Here is a 24,867-nt window from a genome sequence, read left to right on the forward strand (position 1 = left end):
ATATAAAGGGCTAAAGTTGTGTCAAGGACTGCTTTAGGATCATTTCACTTCGAGTTTTACTTTGTTGTGAAAATTATTTAGATTTGTGGTTGTATGGCATATTTGTTCAGTTTACTGCTACTGTGCCAAATTCTTTTTCTAAGCACCATGTATTTGACTTCCAGGTCTGTTGTGCTCATTAAAAACATGGGGTGTAATGGAGGACAAATCTCTATTTTAATGTAAACATTTAGTCACAAATAGGACACAAAAGAAAGAAATATTAAAAGACAAGTATATTAGAGAGTGAGCAGTTAGGGATTAATCATCATATTTATGACCTTTTTTTAAGACTGTTACAAGTTAGTAATTGGAAATATTGAGTTGGTGCATCTTTAAAGAAACAAAAACCTTTTCATAATTGTCTGAAAAAATCTGCTAGATAAAGCTCACTGTTTAAAAGCTCTGCACAATAATGGAAAGAAGCATTCCTTTTGATGGGATAGGAATACATAAAGTCTTCATTCTCCACTCTACTGTATTGCAATTCGTTATTCTCAGCCTTTTAACTAAAAATTAGATAAAGTTTTCTACAGCTTGAAGCCAGGCTTTCTAGATATTTACATCATTTATTTCTCCTCTATCCTGCTAGATCATTTTCTATAAGTTCCCATGTCTGTTCTTTGTTTTGTACATCTGTGCCAAAAGCTTGAGTAGTGTTATCTGCCTTTGTGAAAAAAGACAAGGAAACATTGAGCATAGGATCCACTGAATGGAGGGAGGGTATGCCAGGGATGGACCCCATAAAGCTTGTACAGTCCATAAAACCACTGTATCTAAAGGTGACAAGTATCAATAATTTTCTTTGCTCATCAGTCATTTTTAGGGGGGATGCTCTTGCTTTAAAGATGTAGATATTTAAAGTGACTTGCTGACCTTTTACAACTCATTTTGCTCCTCTAGGAAGAACAAGCATGGCTGTGAAATCTGTCGGTGTAAGAAGTGCCCCAACCTGCCTTGTGGTAAAATCTGTCCATTGGGCTTCCAGCAGAACAGTCATGGCTGTGTTGTCTGCAAGTGCAGAGGTACGTGCCCCTGCATTACCACCTCTAACTACAACTTGTTTGCAAAGCAGGTGGAAACCAGGGTGAAAGAAAAGCAACACTGCACAGGATATTTACAAATTGAAATATGGTAACTGGGGGGGAACCAGTTCAACATTGCTCAAAGAAATGTATTGTTTTGTGGTGTTTGTTATTATCTATTCATCTGGGCTTCAACAGAAAGCTTCAGCTCTGCTTTTATCTCCCACTGCAAAGTCACAAAACGTTTGTTATCATTAATAAAAAGTGGATCAGGCTCTTAATAACTTACTACTACTACTACTAATGAGGAAATTTAGGGCATTTTTTTCAGTAGTGATGTTCATCTTGCCTTTTTCACCATTGCCTTTTCTTCACAAAGAAGTGTTGGATTTGATAAATATCCAGTGTATCACATAAAATTGGAGTGCTGTTTCTTGGATGCTTTTCAGGCAATCTTAATGAACAATGAGTAGAGAGAACAGCTGCCCGGGAGAAAGGACTTGGTGTTCTTAAGCTAAAAATTTCACACATGCCACATCCCCAACCTATAACCACCAAGTTCAAGATGGACCTTGAGATCAGATGTTCATTTGCTGTCTGCCATATACTTGTGCTACTTTCAGCATCTCTCTTCCTTACAATATTTTCAGGTTATGTTCTCAATTAATCTGGGTATCAGACTTCCTTCATTATTCATCTCCATGTGTTGCATTTCATAACTTTTTGGTTTTGCTCAGTTTCTCTCTCATCCTAACTGCTTTTTCATGCTTATTATCTTTGACTCTTACTTGTGTGGTTTGAGTAGTCAAGTAAGTTTTATTACTTTCCATTGCTTTGTCCAATGACCCTATTCTCAACTTCTCGCTATTTCTTCTGCATTAAAAAAAAAAAAAAAAAATAAAAAAAAGTAAAAGAACAAGCTATGGGAACAAAGCACTGGTAGAAAATATATGAGTTCTTGAAGTCACTCTCCTGTAGTTGAAGGCAAACATGCAATTATTTGAATCAAAAATATCCAACACTATCTTTTTTCTATATAATATTTTACAAAGCAGACAGTTTAAGAAACTTTCAGACTTCTAGCAAAATAAAAGTTGAATGTTATAAACATATTTTGCAGATGTGAGAAGCAGAGATTTCATTGACATAAGCTGCATTGTATGACTTTTACTATAAATTAAAGTTTTAAAAATTAAATAAGAAAGGGTAACTGCTGAATGGTGTCCCATTGCGATAATTCTTATTACTCAGTTTGTCATTTGGCTCACAATCAGAACACTTTTCCTGATTGTCATAATGCTGTGACTAAATACACACAAAGTGTTCCCTTAGATGTACCGTAATTGCCTCCCAGGCTATAAACTTTGGTCACTAATTATGTGTATGCACACTTTTAAGTGCTCTCCTTAACAAGTGTGGATTTTAAAATGTGCACAATTATTTAGTGAAATTAACTTGATCCATCTCTAAGTAGTATTTACTGTTGTCATGATCATAAAGATACCAAGCCATGAGCATAGCACTTCAACATCCCTTCGTTTGCAGTTTTGTCAAAGAATGATTGGAACAATCACCAGTATGTTCTGGGGAAAATGTGAGTCCTTGTTAAAATTTTGACCGAGAATCCTTAACTTAGAGGAAGGGTTGGGTAAATCCCCTGCCTGTGAATTAGCTCCACTTTCTAAATTGCTTCTGCCAGAAATAGTTTGTGCTAGGATTAATAGAACCATAGAAGTACAGGCTGGAGTAGTATCTGACAAACTGAGAGCCCACTTCTTTACTCATGCATGAAATAGGGTGTATCTGGATAATCCTTGACAGATGTTTGTCTAAGATTTAATTTATTAAGAATCTCCACTTTCAAAAGACACAAAAAACCACAACAAAACAGAAAGAGAAAAAACCAAACATTTCTAAAATAGTGTTGTCCTGTCGTTAGAAACATATGACATTTTAAAATGAATTTTCGAAAATTAGTGTCTCATCTTATACACATTGAACTGGTTACTTGTTGTCCTGAGCTTAGCAGACATATGGAGCAACTAAGCACCATTCCCTTTAGAATTCTTGCAATATTTAAGGGGTTACAAATGCAGGCTTGTAAAGATTTTTTGGGTGGGAAAAGGGTTTCTAAGTCAAACAAACCCAGTTACTGCAGTTTCTTATCGCTGTTCAAAACTTTGATACTGTGCTTTAGCCATAGAAAATCTTCGGACTAGTAGAAGTAGTAGTGCTGTATTTATTTAAATTTACAGTGCTCCTGTACTTGTGTCTTATATTGACCTTGCCTCTTCTGCAGTGGTGTCACATTGCACACTTTCTTTCCTTGTGAACTGCTGTATCTCAGATCATTTCAAAGATACTTCTAGTTAGCTAATTACTCCCATTTTGCATTTACACATTGGATTTTTTCAAATATTAGCTTTTGTACTGATTGTTTTCACTTTCCAATTTTTAATTACAATCTCAGTTTGTGAACTTAATTTTGAGTACCCACTTAGGTATGTTTCTCCAAATTATGGAGTGTACTTTAGAATATTTTAGGAAAAAATCTGATTGCTTCAGAAACCCTTTTCCCTTGCTAAATAAGCAAAGTCTTACTATGTAGGACTTCTGAGTGTCAAAAATTATTTTAATATAGAACAATATTCCAGCAATAATAATTCAAATCATAATTTAAATACTTTTATGCTAAATTATGAAAGTACAGTAACTGAATTTAAGTTTTTTCACAGTATTTCTGTTCATGCACCAGGATGAAGTCTGTTCTAAGTATTTTATCCTTATGCAGCATTTTTGTTTAGTTCACAAAATGGTGTACTAATGTAACTTCTGTACATTGGCTTTCTATTCTGATAATGTGCCTCAAACTAACTTTGTACCATCTGCTTGTGAAATCATCTTTGATAGATCTGCCACAGCTGAAGTGCTGACCTACACACTAGTGTGCAAAAAACAAAAAAAAAAACCACCAAAAAACACCCCAACCAACCAAAAAACTAACAAGCAAAAAAGCTGAGTGCTTCCTAAAATTACATGTAAACATTACTATTACTGCTTCTCATACATTATCCTTTTTTAAAAGAAAATTAATTAAGAGCTTAGTACAAATGATGTTATATGTATGTCAGCAGAACATGGTTGGCATACCACTGAAAACAAGTCAGTTCACTGACAAACTGCTCCTGCATCCTTCATCATAGTAGTGATGTGGATGAGGGAGTGTTTGGCTCTAAATTCACTCTGCTGATTAACAAAGAATATATTGAGGCTGAATCCTGCAGCACTTAAATACCCGTTAAGATACAAATGAAACTTTATCCTCCCTGGACCAACTGCTTGTGTGTTCTGACAGAATGCAAGTAATACCACAGTCTAAGCTACTGTATTCTCATCTCAGTAAAAGCTAAAAGAAATGAGGGATGAAATTCTCATCTTTCTCTTCCAAATATCTCATTTATTGTAGTAATATAAACAAATAATTTCTCACTGGAAGTACTTTATGGCATATTTCCAGTATCTACCATTACCCTGTTAGCACCTGATTGCAATTTTTTATCATTTGCAGGACTATCCATAGCTCATTTAAATGTTTTTATATTCTACTTGCTCTCAGATACATTATAGATAATCTAATGTGCTATGATATTTAAATATTTCATTTTAAATATGCTTCATACTATGTGCTATTTCCCTCCATTGCATTTCTCCTTTTTCTTATATTATTTAGACACTACTACATTTCTGGTTGATTGAAAAAGTATAGGTTCATCAGAAGAAAGTGATTATATTTTCCAAGGAAATACTACAGGACATCCTATTGCCCCTTTCAGTGTACCTTTTAATTGTTTCCTGTGTGTTCTTTTAAGTGTAAATGATAGGACTGTTATTTACTTGGTCTAATTTGTGCTTTAAAAATAAATGCAATCCAGTCACGAAGTTGGTGTTTCTTCCTAACCAACAGATGCTTATCAGGACACCTCATTTTTCTTTGGTTTTTGCAGAGGCAACAGCTTCCCTTATGCCTCCTGTTAAAACAGGCTCCTGCCTGTCCATGGATGGGCGGCGGCACGAGAACGCGGAGAGCTGGCACGACGGCTGCAGGGAATGTTACTGCCACAATGGGCGGGAAATGTGCGCCCTGATCACCTGCCCCGTGCCCAGCTGTGCCAACCCCACCATACATCCAGGGCAGTGCTGTCCATCGTGTCCAGGTAACACAAGGTTTCTTCTTCATGCTTTGTAATCAAGTTTCATTTCACTTGTGTTCTGTTTCTTAATACATTAAAGTAATCTCACACATACTTCAGTAGTAGGCAGAGATGAAGGTTTCTATGCTCTAATGTAACATGAGAAGTTGCTGTGATTAAGTTCTCAGCTGTGGAAAATGGGAACTTACATATTTAAAGTATATGCAAGTTGTGGGTCCTAACATGTTAATCTTTGACACATTGGAATCTTTAAACTAGTAAAAGTGAAAGTTTCTGGTTTGTTACCTATAATAGCAAGTATTGTAATAGGCCATTACATTTTCATTTTTGATTTTGAAGTGGAGTTTTATTAAAATGTGTGTTGTACAACCCCTCAAAGATGTACACAAACAGATGTCTTAAGTAATTGAACATTGTGATTCTGTGTTCTGAGGAAGGCTCCTATGCCACCAGCAGTAGATTATTTCAATACTTTCAGTGGAAAGGGCAAGTACAGTTTATGTTGCATTCCAATATCGTTTTAGTAATATGAGAAACATCTATGAAGAAGTATGGGTAGAATGTAAGATTAATGCCCTCTGTTTTCAGACTTATTCCTACAGTATTTTATGTGCTAAGTAGATTAATTTGTAATACAGTAATATTGTCTATGACTTTATTGGGACTCATGGTAGGAGTAAGAACAATGAGGCTCATGAAACTTCTATAAATAGAGAACAGCAAGACAGTATTGGCAGGATATAAGCAATTATGAACTTTTTCTAATACTTTGTAAAGAACAGGAAATCCTAGGGGCAAAATAAACAGATCCTCTTTCTGAAAGTGACAGAGAACAGTGCATCCTCCCAGTGACCTAAGATAACCAATCTCTTTAGATTGCTTAGACAAATGGTGATCTCCAAGCCAGTTCACACCTTGTGGTAGTAACTGGAAAAATCAGTCAGTCCCCAGAAAGATGGAAGATTCCAAAGGGTCTCTCTCTTTCTCTTTCAGCCTTTTCACAATGATTTGTGTGGTATTGTAGGGGATGATGTACTTCATATGGATCAGGTTAACATCAGTCTTGTCTTATAAAAAAAACAAGATTCAAAATTTATAATATATGGTGTTTGTTCCAATTCCAGCAGTTCTCTTGTTAGGTCCCCAAGAGTCATCCTTGACTTCATTCTAATGTCAGCATACTCGTGCATCTTGATTTACTGAACATGTGCAGAATACCTCAGAGCATTCAAATAAGATTAATGGGAATTTTGGTCTTTCAGCTGGCCAGCAGCTAGTTACTTTGTGTATGGAGAGGAAGTTTGGGTAAATTCATTCACAAGCCTAATGTTCAGTTTGTGGAAGAAAGGTCAAAATAAAGTTAGCAGAACCTATTATCTCACACTATACATTTCTTGTGGATGAGATCAACGTTTGATTCTGAGCACCAACAATGTTGGTCTCTTTTATAAAAGCAGTTGCTTAGCCAGCAGTGTCCATTCCTTTAGGAGAGAGGGTCTGCATAGGTTTCTGTGTCTGACATCAATCCTGCTTTCAAGCCACTGGTCACCTAGCTTCTGTTTAGGTAAAGTCACACTTCGTGTAAACTCTTACAATGCTAGGGCAGACACAGCATTTTAAAGATGGGATATATAAGGGTAGGAATTACTATGGTCAAATTAGTCTCAATATGGGGTTTTTTCCCCACTGAGGTCTTATATTTGTTAGAAATGTAATTCTGATTTTATTTTGAACACATTGATTACCCTCTGATGATGTTTAATATATATCATGGCTTTAAGTAGATTGGAATACAGTGTTAAGTAGATTGGAATTGTGAGACTGAGAGCATGTCACTCATATGTATTTGCCATAAGATTATTGAAGTAATTAGCAGTCCTGAGGTACTGGGTTTGGAATTGCACTCTTAACTCATCCACAGGGAAGTGGCAGCTCTCATAGATCATTTTGTAAACTGAAAAAAAAAATGCAATTACATTCAATTCCACATTTAGTCAGTTTTCAGCAGAGCAAGATATGCATGGAGTGCTAAAACATCCCTTATAATCACATTTCTATATATTAAGAGGTTTATATGGATCATCACAATGCTTGTAAAAATCTTAAGGTTTCCTGTAAGGTTTAAAAGCCATTAATTGCTACTGTTCCACAGAACCATGCTATGTAGAAAGTGTGTATTTGTTTGACCAATTGTTTCCTGAGGTAATGTAGCTGCACACTTGTGTCACTTCAGTTGCAGTGATGCATCATTATCAATGCTGCTGAGGAAGCAGTAGGCAACATATACAGCAGTGCTATCTGGTTGTGCTTTTTTGGTCAGGAACAGTAATTAGCTGTAGCAAGACAGGCCTGTGACTTTGCAGAAAGTTAAATGCAAAGGAGATGACTCAGAAAATATTAGTATTACTTTTGCCATGGTGAGTTAAGATGCCATTGCATAACTTGTAATATATTGTTCCAGCTGAAATAAAAATCTAACAGTGACAAGGCAGCAGACTAGCAATCTTATTCAGGTAAATGCTGCTGAATCATGTATGTGGTTCATAAATATAAGCAATTGGAAAAGCATGGCATAAGCAAACTGGTGAAAGATAAAATAATTCCCTGAAAGAAAAGCACAGGACTTTGTGAATAGACTAAAATCAGTCACAGTCAGCTTCCTTGAGTTCTACCAATCATTCTCCAGAAATGAAAACACAACTGAGTGGCGTTTCCTCTACGTGGCAGTGTCATAGAGCAAAGGGCACAAACGCCGTTCTCCAGACAGGAACAGTGGTGCTAGAAACATGGAGAGAAGCCACAAGCACTTTGTGAGCCTTGGCCTGCCTAAATGCCTAGAGGAGCTGCTGTACACTTAATTTTTCTCTCCTTAACCAAGATATTTGGGTTAGGATGATGTTCACATTAGGCATCATTATAATGAAGTAGGTGACAGGCACCTTCAGAAAGTGGTTTAGAGATGTAGCACAATTAGCAAGTCACTTTTTTCTTCTTCTCCATTCACAGTATAGGAAACCTGAGGAGGTTCAGTTCTTAACAGAGGCACCTAACTTAGCTGTCTATTATAAAATGGGTTGAATTCAGGCTGAAGGACATCACTAATAAGCCTGAAGCTTCACTTTCAAAGCCTGTAGCTTGCAAACTCATGGCTTCCACAGCTGAAAAAACATGATGTGTGAGGCATCTTGGTATCCATGCATAATGTGTGGAAAAAGCTGGTGGTATTACTCCAGGTCCAAAACAACCAGCATGGTAGGCAGGCAACTATTACTGCCCTTATTGTCCCTAGTGGGGGATAGGCTTCAAAGGATTTTAAGCAGGCTGAGATGGTGGCATAACTATTTCTTGATGGTAAATGCTTAAGTACTCAAGGTACCTGATAGGTTTCTTTTTTTATCTTTTAAATCACCAAGAAGTGAAGAGTTCCCCCATTTTTTTAATACCCCAGATGCTGGAGGACACTCATGCTGACAAAGGGAAACAGTTTCAGTTCCTTCCTTAACTTGAAAGAGGTCAAATTTCTTCTCTAAATGGCCAGGGTGAATCTTTTAGCCAGGGCTGCAGAGGTGATGTAAATAATTGCTTGCAAAGAAAGCAAGGTTCATTTGTTGAGATACAATTACTGGAAGGATAAGGCTACACATTGTGGCATTTCTTTATATCCAGATGGGTTTTTTTTTTCAAATTTGGCAGGTACTTTTTTTTTAAATGTAACAGTGATGAAGCACTTCCACTGATGTTAAGTGCTTGTACATTTTTAGGGGGCTGGGGGGGATTCTGTGTTTAGGGGGCTTTCTCTTTTCTGGTGGATTGGGGTATTGGGGGGGGGGGGCTGTTTGGTTGTTTTTCTAGTGTAGCATCTAATGATACAGATGATATAGGCACATATCTTTTGGGAAACTTAACCTTTACCTAGACTTCCTAAATCCCAGAGGAGAAGCTTACTTATCCATCCTTTCAGGAATTGTATCTGAAGTTAATATTTAGCAGTTAAGAAACTGTCTGATCATTAGAATTTTTCAGAAAATGATAATTGTCTCTTGGAATTCCCAAATCACAAGTTAGTTTGTTTTTTTTTCTGAAATGCCAAGAATGCTTGAAGTTACCTCTGATTTATATTAACTAGTGTTTATTCAGACTGATTCTCAAATTTTTTCCTGCTTATATATTTCCCATATTTCATGAGATGCAGGTGCCATAAAGTCAAAAGAGCTTCATTAAGAATAATGTATATATGTATTTTCAATAATAGCAGAAATTCTTCACCTTGTGTACGGTTGTTAATTATAAGATTCACTGTTGATTTTGCCTCTCTTCCAATTCTGTTTTTCCCAGATGAAATAATAGTGCAAAAGCCAGAGCTCACCAGTCCATCAATCTGCCATGCTCCTGGTGGGGAATACTTTGTAGAAGGAGAGACGTGGAACATTGACTCTTGCACGCAGTGCACGTGCCACAGCGGCCGTGTCCTGTGCGAGACCGAAGTCTGCCCACCCCTGCTCTGCCAAAGCCCCACCCGCACCCAGGACTCCTGCTGCCCACAGTGCCCAGGTACGTGCTGACATCCAGCTGTCATCAGAGCCCTTCCTCGATCTGAGCATGTCTGGTGTTTCAGTGTGAGAGTGCTCAGTGTGTGCTCAGTGGTGGTTGTTGTGGTGCCTTTGTTCTCCTGCAGTTTGCAGTGACAGCCTGCAGTTCTCTAATTCAAGTGCAAAACTTGACTGTGTGCAAGAGAGATCTTATGTGTAAAGGGAGCTGTGGCCCTGAACTTGGAAAATCTTGAAAGCAATCTAATAATGTAGGGGTTGTGTAAGAACCAGAATCCTTGGAAGGTTTATGAAATATGCACTCCTTTATGGAGACATGCAGGATTAGAGAAACTTTGAAAGCAATCAAAGTGTTAGGTAGATACAGGCTTGTTTCTTTTTCTTTCTACACAGCTTGGTTTCTATGAGCCTTTTTATTACTGTCTTGCCTCTTTGGGATTTGGTCTCAAAAACTGGTCTCCGTTTGCTTTTACCTTCACATGGTGTCATTCTGATAGTGATCTGAAGGCAGCTGAGTAATATCAAAGCATTCCAGCCTGGCAGGCATGCCAGACTCCTCCTAGACTGCCTCACAGTGTCAAGAAGATAACAGGATTTGCTTTCCCCCAAGGAAAGATATTCAATTATAAATGAACATAAATTCCTATTTTACATAGCAAATGGGGAAGTTTATTGTAATGGAAATTTAGTACAAACCTGTGAATTGGATGTAAACTCACGAAAAAATATGCCTTTATTCAAATCAAAATTTTAAAATTTACTTTAGGAAAAAATAGAAGTTGATTTTTGCCATTAGGTTTTGCTACAAGGTATTTGTTTGGGTTTGAGTGTGGGGCTTTTTCCTGACAAAATATTTTGTAATTTTTTGTAATATTTACCTATGTAAACAAGGTAGCCAGTTCTCCTGTCTTATATTTTTTTGTTATTAGTAATGAACATTTGCTTACTTCAAAATACTGTTTCAGAGGAGCTGATCTTTCCTCACAGGCTATATAATAAGCTTAGTCTCATAGCTTAATGCAGGTAGATTGAGAACCTCATCTCAGTGCTCTATGAATCCTTTCTTCTCTTTTTCTTAGTCTTGTTTCTTGATCTGTAATGTCTGTTGTCACAGACATCTTTTCACTAAAAATCCTTTCTTAGGATTTTTTCCCTTCTGAGGAGCTGAGGCCTCAGAAACAAAATGTAAACAATGTTTCTCTGCTGCTGTGGAATGCAACAGGTGGATCCATGATTGGTCTCCCGTGGATGTTTGGATTTGGTGACCAGTGACAGCAGAGCTGGCTCTCGCTCTCTGTCCAAGCCAGCTGCCTTTGTTATCATCCTTTCCGATTCTTAGCTAGCCTTCTGAGGAAACCTTTTCCTTCTATTTCTTTCTAGTATAGTTATGATGTAATATATATATATCATAAAATAATAAATCAAGCCTTCTGAACATGGAGTCAACATTCTCATCTCTTGCCTCATCCAAGAACCCCTGTGAGCACTGTCACAGTCTGTTAAGTGAACAGCTTCATTGCAGGAATATGTCTCCCCCATGGATGGGCGTGAGAATTAAAGCAAACCATTGGCATCAGGCTGAAGCACGATCAAGTTTCATTTGTTTCTCAACAATTATAATTAGCTCATCTAAGGCCTCTAGTGAAGGTGACAGCAGCATAATAGCTTTTCACTTTGCATCATTCAAAAACTTGGGCTGACATGGTGGAAGATGGGATCCAGGTTTTAGATTTAAAGTTTAATCTCTCTTGTTTGAGATGAATCCCTATACACCATGCAATTTAGAGCAGAATCACTTTCTGAGGGGTTGCTTCTGATGGTGATTGTTTTTCTCCTTGCTCTCCTTTTTCCAAGCTTTTTTTCTTTTTTATTCCTTGCTTTACATGTTTTTGTTTCTTTTTTGAGTAAACTCAATAAAGGTCTAAACAAGCATTATGCTAGAGCATATCATGAGCTCTTCATCCCATATAAGAGCTAAAGAGGCATAAGGCTCTGTCCTTCCAGTTCTTCTGAAGTAGTGAAGCAATGTGTAACAATTCCATTGTGTTCAAGAGTGAACCTTCTGGTAAGGAGCTCTGAGAGAAGTTACCCACTGCAAGTTAAATAACCTAATCTCTTTATATTTACAGATGAGACTCTTCAGCCCCCTCCATCAAGCAATGAGAGCATGCCCAGTTACTGCAAAAACGATGATGGAGATATTTTTCTGACAGCTGAGTCCTGGAAGCCCAATGTCTGCACTAGCTGCATTTGCATGGATGGGGTGATTAGATGCTACTCTGAGTCTTGCCCACCAGTGTCCTGTGAGAGACCTGTTTTGAGAAAGGGACAGTGTTGTCCTTACTGTATTGGTGAGTGAATGAAAATAGTTGTGAACTTGCTGTTCCTTTCTTAGGAATAAGACAGAAGTTTTATTTCCAAACTGAAATGCTTTCCCTGAGATGCAGTCTATGCCACCAGTCAGACTGGAGAGTGAAGTCTGCATGGGGAGCTTTGAGGAGGATCATGATTTGGAGTTTTTAGGTAGAAGAGTGTAGAGATATACATCTAATTTGCCTACAAACTCCAGAGGCCATCCTCCTGTAATCTTAGTAAGACACCTTATTGGATAAAGACATTACAAAAAAATTATTTTATTTAAAGGAAGATCTGTCAGGTAGCACATATGTTATGTCAAGATTTATGTGATTATAATAATATGAGGAAAACATTAATTATGACTGCAGAAGATGAGCTGAAGCATTCTGAAATTTCACAGAATGGAGAACTCTTAATAAGGCATCTAAATTAAAATACAGGAAAAATGGAATTTCATTAATGATAGTACCTTTGAGATAAAAACAGGGAAAATATATATTTTTTAAAACACTGAAAATGCATAAAGACTGGTGTTGAATTTGGAGGTGAAGTAAATGGTGGTTGCTGTAGACAATGAAAATTTCCAGGCATTTTTAAAGTAGCAAAATTGGAGATCACTTTTCCATTGTGTGTTGAATAGGAGTATTTATGTACAGATGACTTCTTTTGTGAGTTCACAGTAAGTACAAAGGCTGTAGAATGGAAGCTGCTGATAGAGAAAAATCATATATTGTACTCACTGAATTTAATCTTTGTAGTATTGTTGGAAGGCATTTTAAGGTTACTTCAGTTGCAAAAGTAGTAAGGAGAGATACAGTAGAAAAGAACAGCAAGAAGGAGTATAAGGAAGTTGATGGGTTTAAATATTTAATTGAACATGTGAGTCAACTTGCCTATCTATAAACAAAACAGTCCTTCATCAGAAAGATGGTAGAAAGATTGTGAAGTGTGTTCAGGCATCGATACAACTCTTGAAATCTCTATATCCTTTCAGATAGAATAGCTTTAATAACAGGTGATATAGTTTTATTTGATGTACAAGGAATTTGATGGAAGAATGCCAGGCAAAATTACAAAGCATCCAAGCTTCAGTTGCCTTTGGAATTCTACTTAGATATTGAGGACATTTTGAGGCAAAAGTGCAATGTTAATCCTATTACTATTTCTTCTCATTTTTTGCATACAAAATGGGGAGAATTTAAAGTTTCTTTGACAACTGTCTTTCTGCAGGTTTTTCTTCCAGTGATTTTGAACCATAAAATAACTTTAACCCAGAAAACATTTTAACATTAAAAAATATATAGAGTGTTTGAAAGTTGGGCAACCAAACCAATAAAGTCAGAACACGAAGAATACTGCACTGAAGAATTCTGTGGGTGAGGAGGGGATGCACCAGGGGTACTTGTGCAATATGAGCTACAAAAATGAAACCTTTAAAACCCTACATCTTGCATGTCAGGTTTGCAAATATATACACAGAGCATGTAGACATAGCTTTAGTTATTTTACTTTGAATCCTGTATAGTTGTATAATATTGCAAATACTTAAATGTGTGAGCTATGAAAACTTCATGGTTTTTTAGTAGCAACTACTCAGCAAAGCAAAATGCAGTAACCAGATTTTAATTAATACTCAGATATAAAGATTTTCAGTGATGCTACATTTTATTAAACCATGGTGTCCTGTGTAGTCACATGTTTTGTGGTTTAAATAACAGAAATTCATGGTAACTTTTTTTATGGCTTCCATTAATTATATATACCCTTGCATGCAAGACAGGTCATGCACTTAATTTTCATCTTTCTGGTTCTTTCTGGTTTACTCTTCATTTTTGAGAACTGTGAAGCACATCTTTGTACAGATTCTTTTTAAATATTTTTATGCAATACTTGATAAAATGTTTAGAATCATAGAATCATTTAGGTTGGAAGAGACCTCTAAGATCAGTGAGTCCAGCTGTTAACCCTGCACTGCAAAGTCCACCACTAGATCATGTCCTCAGATGCTGTGTCTGTATGTCTTTTAAATACCCCAAGGGATAGTGATTCAGTCACTTCCTTGGGCATAGGCAAACTCTGTGGAAACAGGCCTGCTTAATTTCTTGGAATTTCAAAAATTATGCAGGATTTTAGCACTGCATTATTTATTCTGCTTCTTTCTGGGTCCAGTTTGTATAGACTCTACTTCAAAATTTTAGTCGTGGATGCTTTGTTGTTTGAATCTTCATCCTGTGTGTTCAACATTCGTCTTTCTCATGCAAAGATTAATTTGGAAAGATAACCTTCTAGTTTAGAGAGGATAAAGGGATATCTATTTAATTAGAGACAAGATTAGTCTTCTGCAGAAAACAGAGCAATGACTGTCCAGTCATTTACCAGATGAGGCTGATTTTCTGGTGGAGCTAGAAGAAATTTGAGAGAAGTGGGTAGAGCTAGACACTGAACTGTGTTTTTGTATGTGGGTTTCTTATTGCAAGCCTGTCTTGTTTCCACTGTTCTTGAGTACCTGTAGTGGCCTTCATCTTCATCCTTGTATATACTTTCATAGAGATGGACACCAAAACAGGAAACTCTCACAGGATAGTACCTTAAAATTTCCTCTTGAGGTTCAAAGGTACAGCACCATAATTGTGATTTTACCTTTGCTTATTCTTCTAAAAAATATTTGCTGAATAAAATTGTGATGTGTTCTTCACAAATTTGGAAAAGCTTGAGCAAGTTAAAGGACTTTTCCAGACAAACTAGCTGCAGAATTGAAGAAGGTGTCCTAAGTGAAGCAAAGTAACATTTTGGGAGCTAATCTGAACAGGCCAGAAGTGCTAAGGTTAGATCTGCATAGGTAACGAGCAGCAGAGGGGCGCTCAGGCAGTGTGCCTCGTCCTGTCCCCACACACCCTCCTGACACACGGTTCTGCTGGCTCTATGTGCCAAATGCACATCAGCTAGGGAACAACCTGGTGCCCTTCCTGCAGCTGGCTGCCATCTTTTCCTCCCACTCTTCCTTTCCCATGCCCACACAAATCTGCTTGGAGAGGTTGGGATCCATACTAAAAGCCGTGCAACCCATGAGATACCAAGGACCTCAGGAACCATTTGTGCTTTTCAGATAATTCCACTAATATTTTCTCAATAGTACTTCTTGCTGGTCCTCTTTTGTATTTGAATTTACTCTCTCAGATCTGTTGGACTGGTCTGCTGACTGCTAGCCTTGTTATTCCAGATTATGTCTCTATTATGTTGTCACTAATTAAAACCTTTGCTCGTGGCCAAAGTATATAATAAGGCTGACACAGGGTAAATATGTCTAACTGGGATACTTGGAGATGTAATCTATATGAATGTTAAACCAGTATTTATCTGAAAGTTTAAAAAGTTTCATTCTATTATCTTATTCATATGTTTAATGTGCAAGTTCATGTCATCAGCAGGTTTCACAACAATTTTTGGCTCTAAGAAACAAAGGCAGGAGGAAGCTAAGATAAAAATTAAGCACCACTTGGCTTTTGGAGTTTCTGCTGTGTTGTTTTTTCGCTACCCTTAAAGTTCTTTGGCTCCAAAAAACATCCTAGGCTAAGCAATTCATTACTTCCTTCTCAATGAAATAGGTTTACTGTAGACCACCTAAAAGGCTTGTACAGGATGCAACATTAAAAAGTGGTGTATTGAATGCCTAGGCAGAAAGATCACATAGATTTCCAATTTATATAATATTAACCATTAAAAAATGTACTGAGTTTTGTTATTTCCTCTTTTCCGGGGGTTTTCCATTGATGCAGTTGTAGGGAATTATCAGATCCCCTTCAAATAGGTTCTATCATTACAGTCTAAGCACTTCTAGTTATTTCCCCTGAGAATCTCTCCAATCCTTCTTGGCATCTTGCCTAATCTACTTTTTTAAGTATTCTAGACAGAGTTTATCATTCTTGAGCTTTGGTAGTTAGAAATTTAGGTAGTTAGGGTTTGGGGTTATTTTAGCTTAATAGGATTGACTAGGAAACAAGGAGGAAGATGAGTAGTTGGTAGCCTCAAAGAGTCAAAGAGAATGATTTTTTCTTAATTTTCTCAGCACTTTTGATATCATCTTTTCATGTCTCAATCATCCATCCTCTAGCCTCTTGCATTAAGAAAATGAGGAGAAGCAGCCCAGGCTAATTATGTACTTCATAAAGAAGCAGAAATGATATCATTCCCACAAAGATTTTCTGGACGATGAAGAGAGGATCTTTTCGTTACAGCTGGGATTTCCTTGTGGCAATTATTTCACTTTTGTGTCTAGGAATGAAATCTGATTTGTGTGTAATTGGCTGTTAGTGCAGGCTCACAGCACTGTTTTCCTTCCACAGAAGATACAGTTGCAAAGAAAGTGGTGTGCCACTTCAGTGGAGAAACGTACGCGGATGAGGAGCGCTGGGACATCGACAGCTGCACACACTGCTACTGCCTGCAGGGCCAGACTCTGTGCTCCACGGTCAGCTGCCCACCTCTGCCTTGTGCTGAGCCCATCAACGTGGAGGGAAGCTGCTGCCCCATGTGTCCAGGTAATGCGATGTGACAGCCCAGTTTATTGTCATGCTGCTTTCCTAGGGCCCATAATAAGGTTTTGTAATTGGGTTTTGAATATCAGTCCATGTTTGAACAGCGTCACAAAGGCAACAGACTTTTAGACTTAAGGAAAATTAATATTCTTAACAGATAGGCACATTGTGCAAAAGCATAGTTTCAATTTCACTTATTCTGAGAACTGAGAACTGAAAAATTACTTACTTGCCCCTGTTTTGTCCTTTCACAAGGCTAAGGAAATATGTTAATGAAGTGGGAAAATTAATATCCTTACATCTCTGCAGATTATGTTACAGTGATTGACATTTCTGTCTTTTCTGACGGTGTTGGTTACTTTTCAAATATCACATTGCTTTGTTTTTCATTTTAACTTGGCTTAAAAGCAATGTGATATTTTCTTAGCTATGGGCACAAGGGGCATAAGAATTGCAAGTGGTTTTTAATGTGAGTCCTGATGTACTTCTGCAGAAGTTTGCTCGCCTTATTCAATCAGCTGATAACTCCTTCTGACAGGACAACTGGGGAGATTCAGCAGTACCCCTTCTGAGAATCTCAGAATTCCCCTCTGAGGATTACAAAAAAAAGCAAGGCAAAGAAACCAGTAGGGACTGTTTACATATCAGCTGGGAAGATACAGCCTTCCCTTCATTTTTGGGCAGGGGGGGGATTTTGTTGAGTATCACAGAGGATACTCTGTGGAGTATCTGGAGGAGCAAGCCTGTAGTTAAGCATGTATTCTGGGATGGTATTTTCAGAAGCAAGTTTGTCCACACCAGTCCTTTGTCCCATTCACATTATGGTAATGATAATGGCAACAGGTATGTATCCTGTGTACAACATGGAATAAGTTTTCAAACAAAATCCCAGGCTAATGATGAAAATTATGAAAATTATGAAACAAATCAGAGAATTTAAAGGACAAAGCACTGCAAATGGGCAAATATATTTCCTCAATTATAGCAGCATTAAGAAGAAATTAAGCAGCCTGCAACTTGTAAAAGACATTTTTCTCATTTCACAGAGATGTATGTACCTGAACCCACTAACATCCCCATTGAGAAGACAAATCATCGAGGAGATGTTGAACTAGAAGTACCAAACTGGCCGACACCGAGTGAAAATGATATAATCCACATTCACAGAGGTCAGATCTGATATAAACCAGGATAGCTTAGGACTGTGTTTATTCCCCGTGTTTTAATGCATCTGCTTTTTCTATTCAAGTAGCAGTTGTATCTGAGAATATTCTTCAGCGCATAATTCAGTGCAGTACATGCATTTTGCTTTGAGTAAAGATGAGTCAGTCGATTAAATTATATTTGTACATTTTGGTCTCATTATCACTCCATGTTCTGCATAGAAGAAACATCTGCGTTGGCATGATGGAGTTCTATAAAATTAGAAATACAACAAAATGATGAATCAGAAGTGATTCTTGGGTGTCTTTTCTGATTCAAAAACTAGAAAGCAGGCCATTGGAGTTGATAGACCTTCATTTGATCCATTTGACATTCTCAGGAACAGATAAACAAAGGTGGAAAAACATTTATCACAGCCCAATATATACCATAGCCATGATATCAGACGAGAGACAAAAAACCACCTCAGGTATAGTGACACACAGCCAATAAGGTTGTCTAAGGATGTAAATACATCTTCTGTTTAAAACTGCACTGTAATATTATTCCAGCATAGAGGAAACGCTGTGCCACAGTTTTTGTTAAACTTTTCTAACTGAAGGACAACCTAAATTATGTAATTTTTTTTAACCTGAGGATTTCTTTTTAATCTGAGGATGTCCTCATAGCATTCTATTTTTTGGAGCAAGAATGCACGAAATGTAACTGCTTTACAAAGTTCTAAGTTTTATAACTCCAGCATTTTAATTTCTCAAGCATTAGTAGCTGGCTTGTAACTATCCTGCCTGGGGGTTATAAACACCCACTACGAACTGTGAGGGAATTTTGTATATGTCATTGAAAGTTACCATTCTTTGCAATTACACACAAAACTTGCTACAGTCTAGTAGACTGCCAGCAGTTTGTTTTCACAGGCTGAGCGCTGCAGGAGAGAGTGAACACATCATACTTGTCCTACCAGTACAAAGTAAAAGTAAACCTTTTAAAAGTCAAAAAGAAAAAATTTCTTTCATCCTAAGATTTCCAAGCTCTCCTCAGCCTGGAAACACAGAGTCTGATTTTTTTACAAGTGGGAATTTTGTTGTGATCAGATAAGATCATGCAAACACAGATGAGTTAAGAGGTTGCTGTCAGACTTGGTCATTACTGTGCTTTAGGTTTCCTTCTATCTCCTCGCTTTTGATGGCCTTTTCCTGACTAACATAGTCCCTCTACAAGATACAAGCTGTTCTAACTTATGTAAATAAGGTGACATTGCAGGAGAGAAGGTCCAGTTCTTATGAGTGACAAGATGTACAAGTGAGACATTTTTAATTACATTCTTCCTTGTGGCCAAGGCCCGTTTCTAATCACGACCAAATGCTCCCAATTGCCCTGCAGACATGAACCATCTCCAGGGGGAATACCGGAGTGGCAGTGGGCCCCGCCCCAGCGAGGATGCATCCGTCAGCTCGGTTGCCTTGGTGACGATCCCAATCACGATAGCGCTGTTACTGATCATCGTGCTCCTGCTTATCAACCAGAAGAAGCAGTGGATTCCAGTGTCCTGCTACAAAGCTCCAACAAAGGTGCCATGTCTAATTCCAGGTTATCCCATTTTTACGAAACCAGGAACAAAACATAGTGGAAAATGTTAAGCAATAAAGAGGCTGTTAAAAGTCTGGGAAAAAAGGTACTGCACATCTGGGGCAAGCAGGTTAAGCCTTTGTGTGGTGCTGAATTAATAGAGAACAGTTACACCAGCACAGTTAGGATATGAGAATACCAGAACTCCATTCAGAAGATGAAAAATGGTGACTCTGAAGGGAGTGTTGGTCTGTTACTATGTCTAACATAGGCCAACTTTAACAAAAGTCCAAACCCTTTCATTGCCAGTTTGATTTTGTTTTGTGCTTAGGGATGTCAGGAGCCAGGACATCCCTCTGGCTGTCCTGAGCAGCCAAGACCCTGCCAGAGGTCTCAGAGACCCTTGCACAGAGCCCAAAATGCCTGTGGTTTTGATTATGACCCATGGAGGAAGTTACCAACCTTAGATGAAGATCTTGCAAGCCATGACAAATTAAGTAGCATGACAGTGAATTTATCACAAGGTAAAAAAGTAGATTTTGGGGTGCTTAGAATGGGGATTCAGGGGGGCAAGATGGAGGGATCTGGGCATATCCTGCCTTTTTTTCTTGGCCTCCATCTTCTGCTGTGATGTTGGCACTTACAGATTGGTTTAGAGTAGAAGCTCACAGTCTAACATAGGTGATAGGTATAGGGAAGTAATTGTAAACATTGTATATCTGGTTTTTAGTATAAAGACTAAAAAGGGGCAGCCTCGGACTGTCTTGCTGAGTGGACCTTGGCAGGACAGGAGAAAGAATTTTATAGATAAGATACAATAAACAACCTTGAGACCAAGAAATGAAGAGCCCTGACTCCTTCTTCAAGCACCGGGCTGGGAAAAGAGACTTTCGAACTCTTCTCGGGGTCACTCTGACAAGCTAGAGATCCCAACATATGGACTTGACCCAAACAGACTTTAAAAGTTATGTGTGAAATAGAAAAACTGTATTATTTACTCAATATTTCCTTTCTGTTTTAACAGCCTTCTTGCCTAAACAATCAACTGGTATATGTGGACTGCGAGAAAGGTACCAGGGTCCAGGTGGACAGTTCTCAGAGGATGCTAAGAATTGCAGACCCAGATTCAAGATACAGTGGATTTTACAGCATGCAGAAACAGAACAACCTACAGGCAGATAATTTCTATCAAACAGTTTGAAGAATTGCACTCTTGCCAAGGATTTAAGAAAGAGAGCGAGAGAAGGAGAGACAGTCTGCTATTAAAATAAAACTAGAATTGTGCAGTTGCTTAGTGGATTGTATTGGATTTGTGACTACATGTACAGCTCTAAGACCTTTCTGGGATGAGCTCTGACTCCTGCAATGTGCCAGAAAAAGCATTCCCACTTTTCCTTGAGATAACTGACCAAGTGTTTTCTTAGAACCAAAGTTTTGAAACTTGTTAAGATGTATTTGCTTGTAACATAGCTATAGAGGTTTTTTGGGAGGGGGAATCAGGGGCTAGGGGTAGGCAATGAAGTAAAAGGAAGTTTCAGAGAAGAAAAGCTGGTCATGCTTGGCTGGAGACGAAAATATACTGCTGAGCAGCAGGATAGTGGTTTATCTTGTTGCTCTGAAATTGCATCTGTTGCAGCAAAAGCCTAACCCCAGGTGAAAAAAATATGAAAAGGTCTGATTATTTTTTTTCCAGCTGTTGCTACAGTAATATACTCCTAGAACAGAATTTGTCACATCACAGGTGTGGTGTAGCTGCAAATATTTTTCTATATGATGAGAAGCTGCAGTAGTTAATGAAATAGCAAGGAAAAGATTATAGCAGAAAATAAAGGGTGGGTTTATTAAGGATGTATAAAATTATACCTTGTGCTGCTTTTTGGTTTTATTTTTTGTTTTTATTTTTTTGTTTTCTTCAAAGCTGATTGGCTAGATTAGCCAGACTTCAGCAGAGTTAGCAAATGACTGAGGCCTAAGTAATTCCTGATATGAGCACTGGATCTTTTGACAGCAGTATTGAAAGGAGGAAGGAAGGAAAGAAGGATGGAAGGAAAAGTCAAGAACACCATGCAGTTCCAGGGGCTTTTGTTTGTTTGTTTTGTCTGTTGTGGTTTTGTTTTGTTATTTTATATCAATCTCTGGTTGTTCATACAGGAGAAGGAAAAATATTTTTGTTGGACAAAGCTCTTGCGTACAAGAGAGTAAAAAAGAGACTGTTTTAAGGTTGTTTTTTTCCTGTTGATGTTCTTATTTACTGGTATGCAGATTTAGAAACTACTTCCATGCTAGGAAGCTGCTTAATTTTAATTGTATATTACTCAAGCACCTTTTTTGAAGCTCAGAAAAAAAAAGGAGATCATGCTTCTTTAAACTTTAGCATTATAGGAATATTTATGTAAATATAATTATGCTAAAAACAACAAAAAGTATTTGTATGTTTGTGTATATATATGTATATACAAATGCATGTAGGTATACATATGTATATATACGTGCATGTGTATATACACTATACATATATATACTGTATATATAAAATACTATGTATACAGTATATATTTTTTCTATTTTTTTTCTTGTTGAATGTATTTTTATCTGAGAGAGATTTTACCCAGAGCAGAAACAGATAACAGGCATTCCATATCAATGCTTAATTGCTTGTGAGTTTAGGAAAGACAAGAAAAGAGCATCTCATTCTACCTACAGTTTGATTTGATTTGATTTGAACGTGTTTGTGTGTGTGTGTGTGTGTGTGCACTCTTGTGTTGGCGTGTGTTCAGTTCGTGCACGATTATAGCAGTAAGCGTTGCTCTTGCTACTTGCTACATTTCAGGGTGTTTCTTATTTTTCTTTTCCTGCTTAGCCTTGAAAAGGCTTTTTAATGAATGCATTGGCTAGAGACACTGATGACAATATACATGCAGCACTAATCAACTCCATGAAATAACACAATCAGCTCCTGGATTTTGGTTGGTTTTGTTTTTATTTTTTTTCTTTTTTTTCTTTTTTTTTTTGCAAACAATTGTTTGAAACAACTACTGGAATATTGTCCGCATTAAGCTGGAAGTTTGTTGTAGCTTGCCTCATTTATAACTCTGACTGTATAATACAATGTTAACTTTCCAAACAGGTCTTGGCACTTTTATACTAATTACCCATTTGTGCATTGCCTTTTTTCTTTTACAAATGCTTGTCATAAGAGACACAGATACCCAGTATGCTTAATGTGAAAAGAAAATGTATTTTTTGTAAAGGAACTCTCAAGTATTGTTGTAAATACTTGGTCAGAGATTGCTGAACTTTAAAACTGAAAAAAAAAACTAATTTATTATTATAATGACCTAATTTATTAATCTGAAGATTAACAATTTTTTTTTGTTTTAGAATATCAAAAAGGTGTTCTAGCTGTTTGCATCAAAGAAAAAAAATAGGTGTATCATCAAGGGTCAACATTTTTTCTGCTTATATAACTTCAGTTTCCAACCATCAATAAGAAAAAATGTAGTCTCCCCAGTGTTTTGTACTCAACCTGATAATGAAACAGAGATGTTTCTGTCCAATAACTACAGAGATTTTGTCAAGACAAAACATCCATTCCTTGCATAAGAGTAAGCAGTCTTTATCCAGAAATTGTAAATGCTTGCTTTTGTTTTACAATCAAGGCCATATTCTGAAAATATTAGCAGGATATAGGACATGGTGTAAAATGTTTTTATTATTATTATTTTATTATTATTATTTTAAAGATATGATTTATCCTATGTGCTGTATCCATTACACTCTTTTACTTTGGTTCCTGTTGTGCTCTTGTAAGAGAAATGCAGATATAATTTTCTGAAAAATAGATGCATATGTGGCACTCGGAGTGCACTGCGGTTCAGCAGATTGCTTGTTTACTTTTTTAACTGTAAGGCGATTTCTTGTAATTTGGCTCTTGGCAGCACAATAAAAAATTTTAAACCTACGGATGCGTGTCTTCTTAAATGTTTGTGTTTATCATTTCTGGGCACTCGTCCTTGAGACACTGGTAGTTTGATATTATGGTGAGTAGGAGTTCGTATTATTGTCATGCTGACCTGAGATCAGAACAGTTCAGAAAGTACTGTGGGTAAAAAAGAGTTTGCATGCACAGAACGTTCTGCATATTACACTGAAGAATTTTCCCATTAGAAGCTTTGTGGAATTCCAAGTAGTTCCAGTGTACAGTAAAGATGAATCAAATGCAAAGTTAGGCCTTTGCCCTGCCATGGAGTTCATGGGGTCTGGTCTTACCTGACAGAAAGGCAGGATTCTATTGTGAGGATTAACCATACAGAATTCTAATGTGAGGTCGTACAAAAAGTGTATGGGATCAGAATTTGCACTTCACGGACTTCCTGAGCTGCAGATCAACTACTCATCTATTGGGCTATAATGGTTTTTTTTCTTCTACTAATTTGTAAGTTAATTAACTCGATGTCCAAGTTCTGGTATGTAAGATCCTGAGGCAAAGTAGTTTTCATCTTAACTACTTGCCTCCTTTCTTTGAACCTATTCTTCTAATGGTTTAATTAAATATCCCTGACACTGCATTCAAAGCAGCAGTAGATTACTATTTATATGTCACCCATTGATTTAGAGACCTGTATCTTGCTTCCATTTTTTCTCAAGAATCCTGAGATACAATTCTTCAGGAGTAGTTCCATGCCTTATGGCCGACCTTGCCAGTCCTTGCACTTCCATGTACATCCTTTAAGGTGAAGGGTCAGGGGACTGAAAATGTCCACATTGTTCACACGTGGTACTCCCTGGATGCAGCATGGTGTTTACTGTTTAGATTGCTCCTGACTGCTGAGTCAGTGTTCTTGCAGAGAACAGGCTGCAATAATACAAAAATGGCCAGTAATTATTGCAAAGCTCATAACTGACTTTAACTAGGAGAGATCTGTATTTATGTGCATTCCTTTATATTTCCATACGCTGAATTTCTTCTCCCTTGCAAGTTACATGATCCAGCATTACTGCTCCCTCCCAAGACTAAGGCTATGGAAGACTTATGTCTTCTAGAAGAGCATCTTCAAACTCTGCAAGCATTTTGGGTTTTCATCAGAATGAAATAGAGAACATCATGTATAAAACAATGAAAACATCAAAGTATAAAACAAGTGATGCATCCACATTTTAACACTCATAAGTAGTCCTGGCCTCCTCTGCCTTACAATGTCTGAAAGGTTCATATTTGGAATGCCTATTTACACTAGGATTTATCAGTCTGTCATAATCCAAAGTAGGATAGGATGCAAATCCTTTCGATGACCTCAGTGGCACTCCAATGCTTAACTAGGAACGCGTTTTCCACTTGCAGTGTTGCCAAATATCAAGTAGGAAGTACAGAAAGAAAAATTAAAAGAAACTCAAACTGGATCAGGAAATTAAGCTGAGAAAA

At 37.4% G+C, this 24,867-nt stretch overlaps 1 protein-coding gene across 1 annotated transcript in view; it reads left to right on the top strand.

Annotated features, from left to right (window-relative positions):
* The window catches only part of CRIM1 (cysteine rich transmembrane BMP regulator 1), a 170,222-nt gene extending 146,816 nt beyond the window's left edge, over positions 1-23,406 (top strand). The window contains exons 10-17 of the mRNA XM_059469584.1: positions 943-1,064; positions 5,069-5,278; positions 9,611-9,826; positions 11,952-12,173; positions 16,524-16,718; positions 17,762-17,884; positions 19,260-19,447; positions 20,470-23,406. Coding sequence (XP_059325567.1) covers positions 943-1,064; positions 5,069-5,278; positions 9,611-9,826; positions 11,952-12,173; positions 16,524-16,718; positions 17,762-17,884; positions 19,260-19,447; positions 20,470-20,646 — 1,453 coding nt within the window. The 3' untranslated portion in view covers positions 20,647-23,406. The remainder of the gene's footprint in view (positions 1-942; positions 1,065-5,068; positions 5,279-9,610; positions 9,827-11,951; positions 12,174-16,523; positions 16,719-17,761; positions 17,885-19,259; positions 19,448-20,469) is intronic.
* The last annotated feature ends 1,461 nt before the right edge of the window (positions 23,407-24,867 follow it).

The sequence above is a fragment of the Ammospiza nelsoni genome, chromosome 3 (assembly GCF_027579445.1).
Source record: "Ammospiza nelsoni isolate bAmmNel1 chromosome 3, bAmmNel1.pri, whole genome shotgun sequence".
Taxonomy (NCBI): Eukaryota; Metazoa; Chordata; class Aves; order Passeriformes; family Passerellidae; genus Ammospiza; species Ammospiza nelsoni.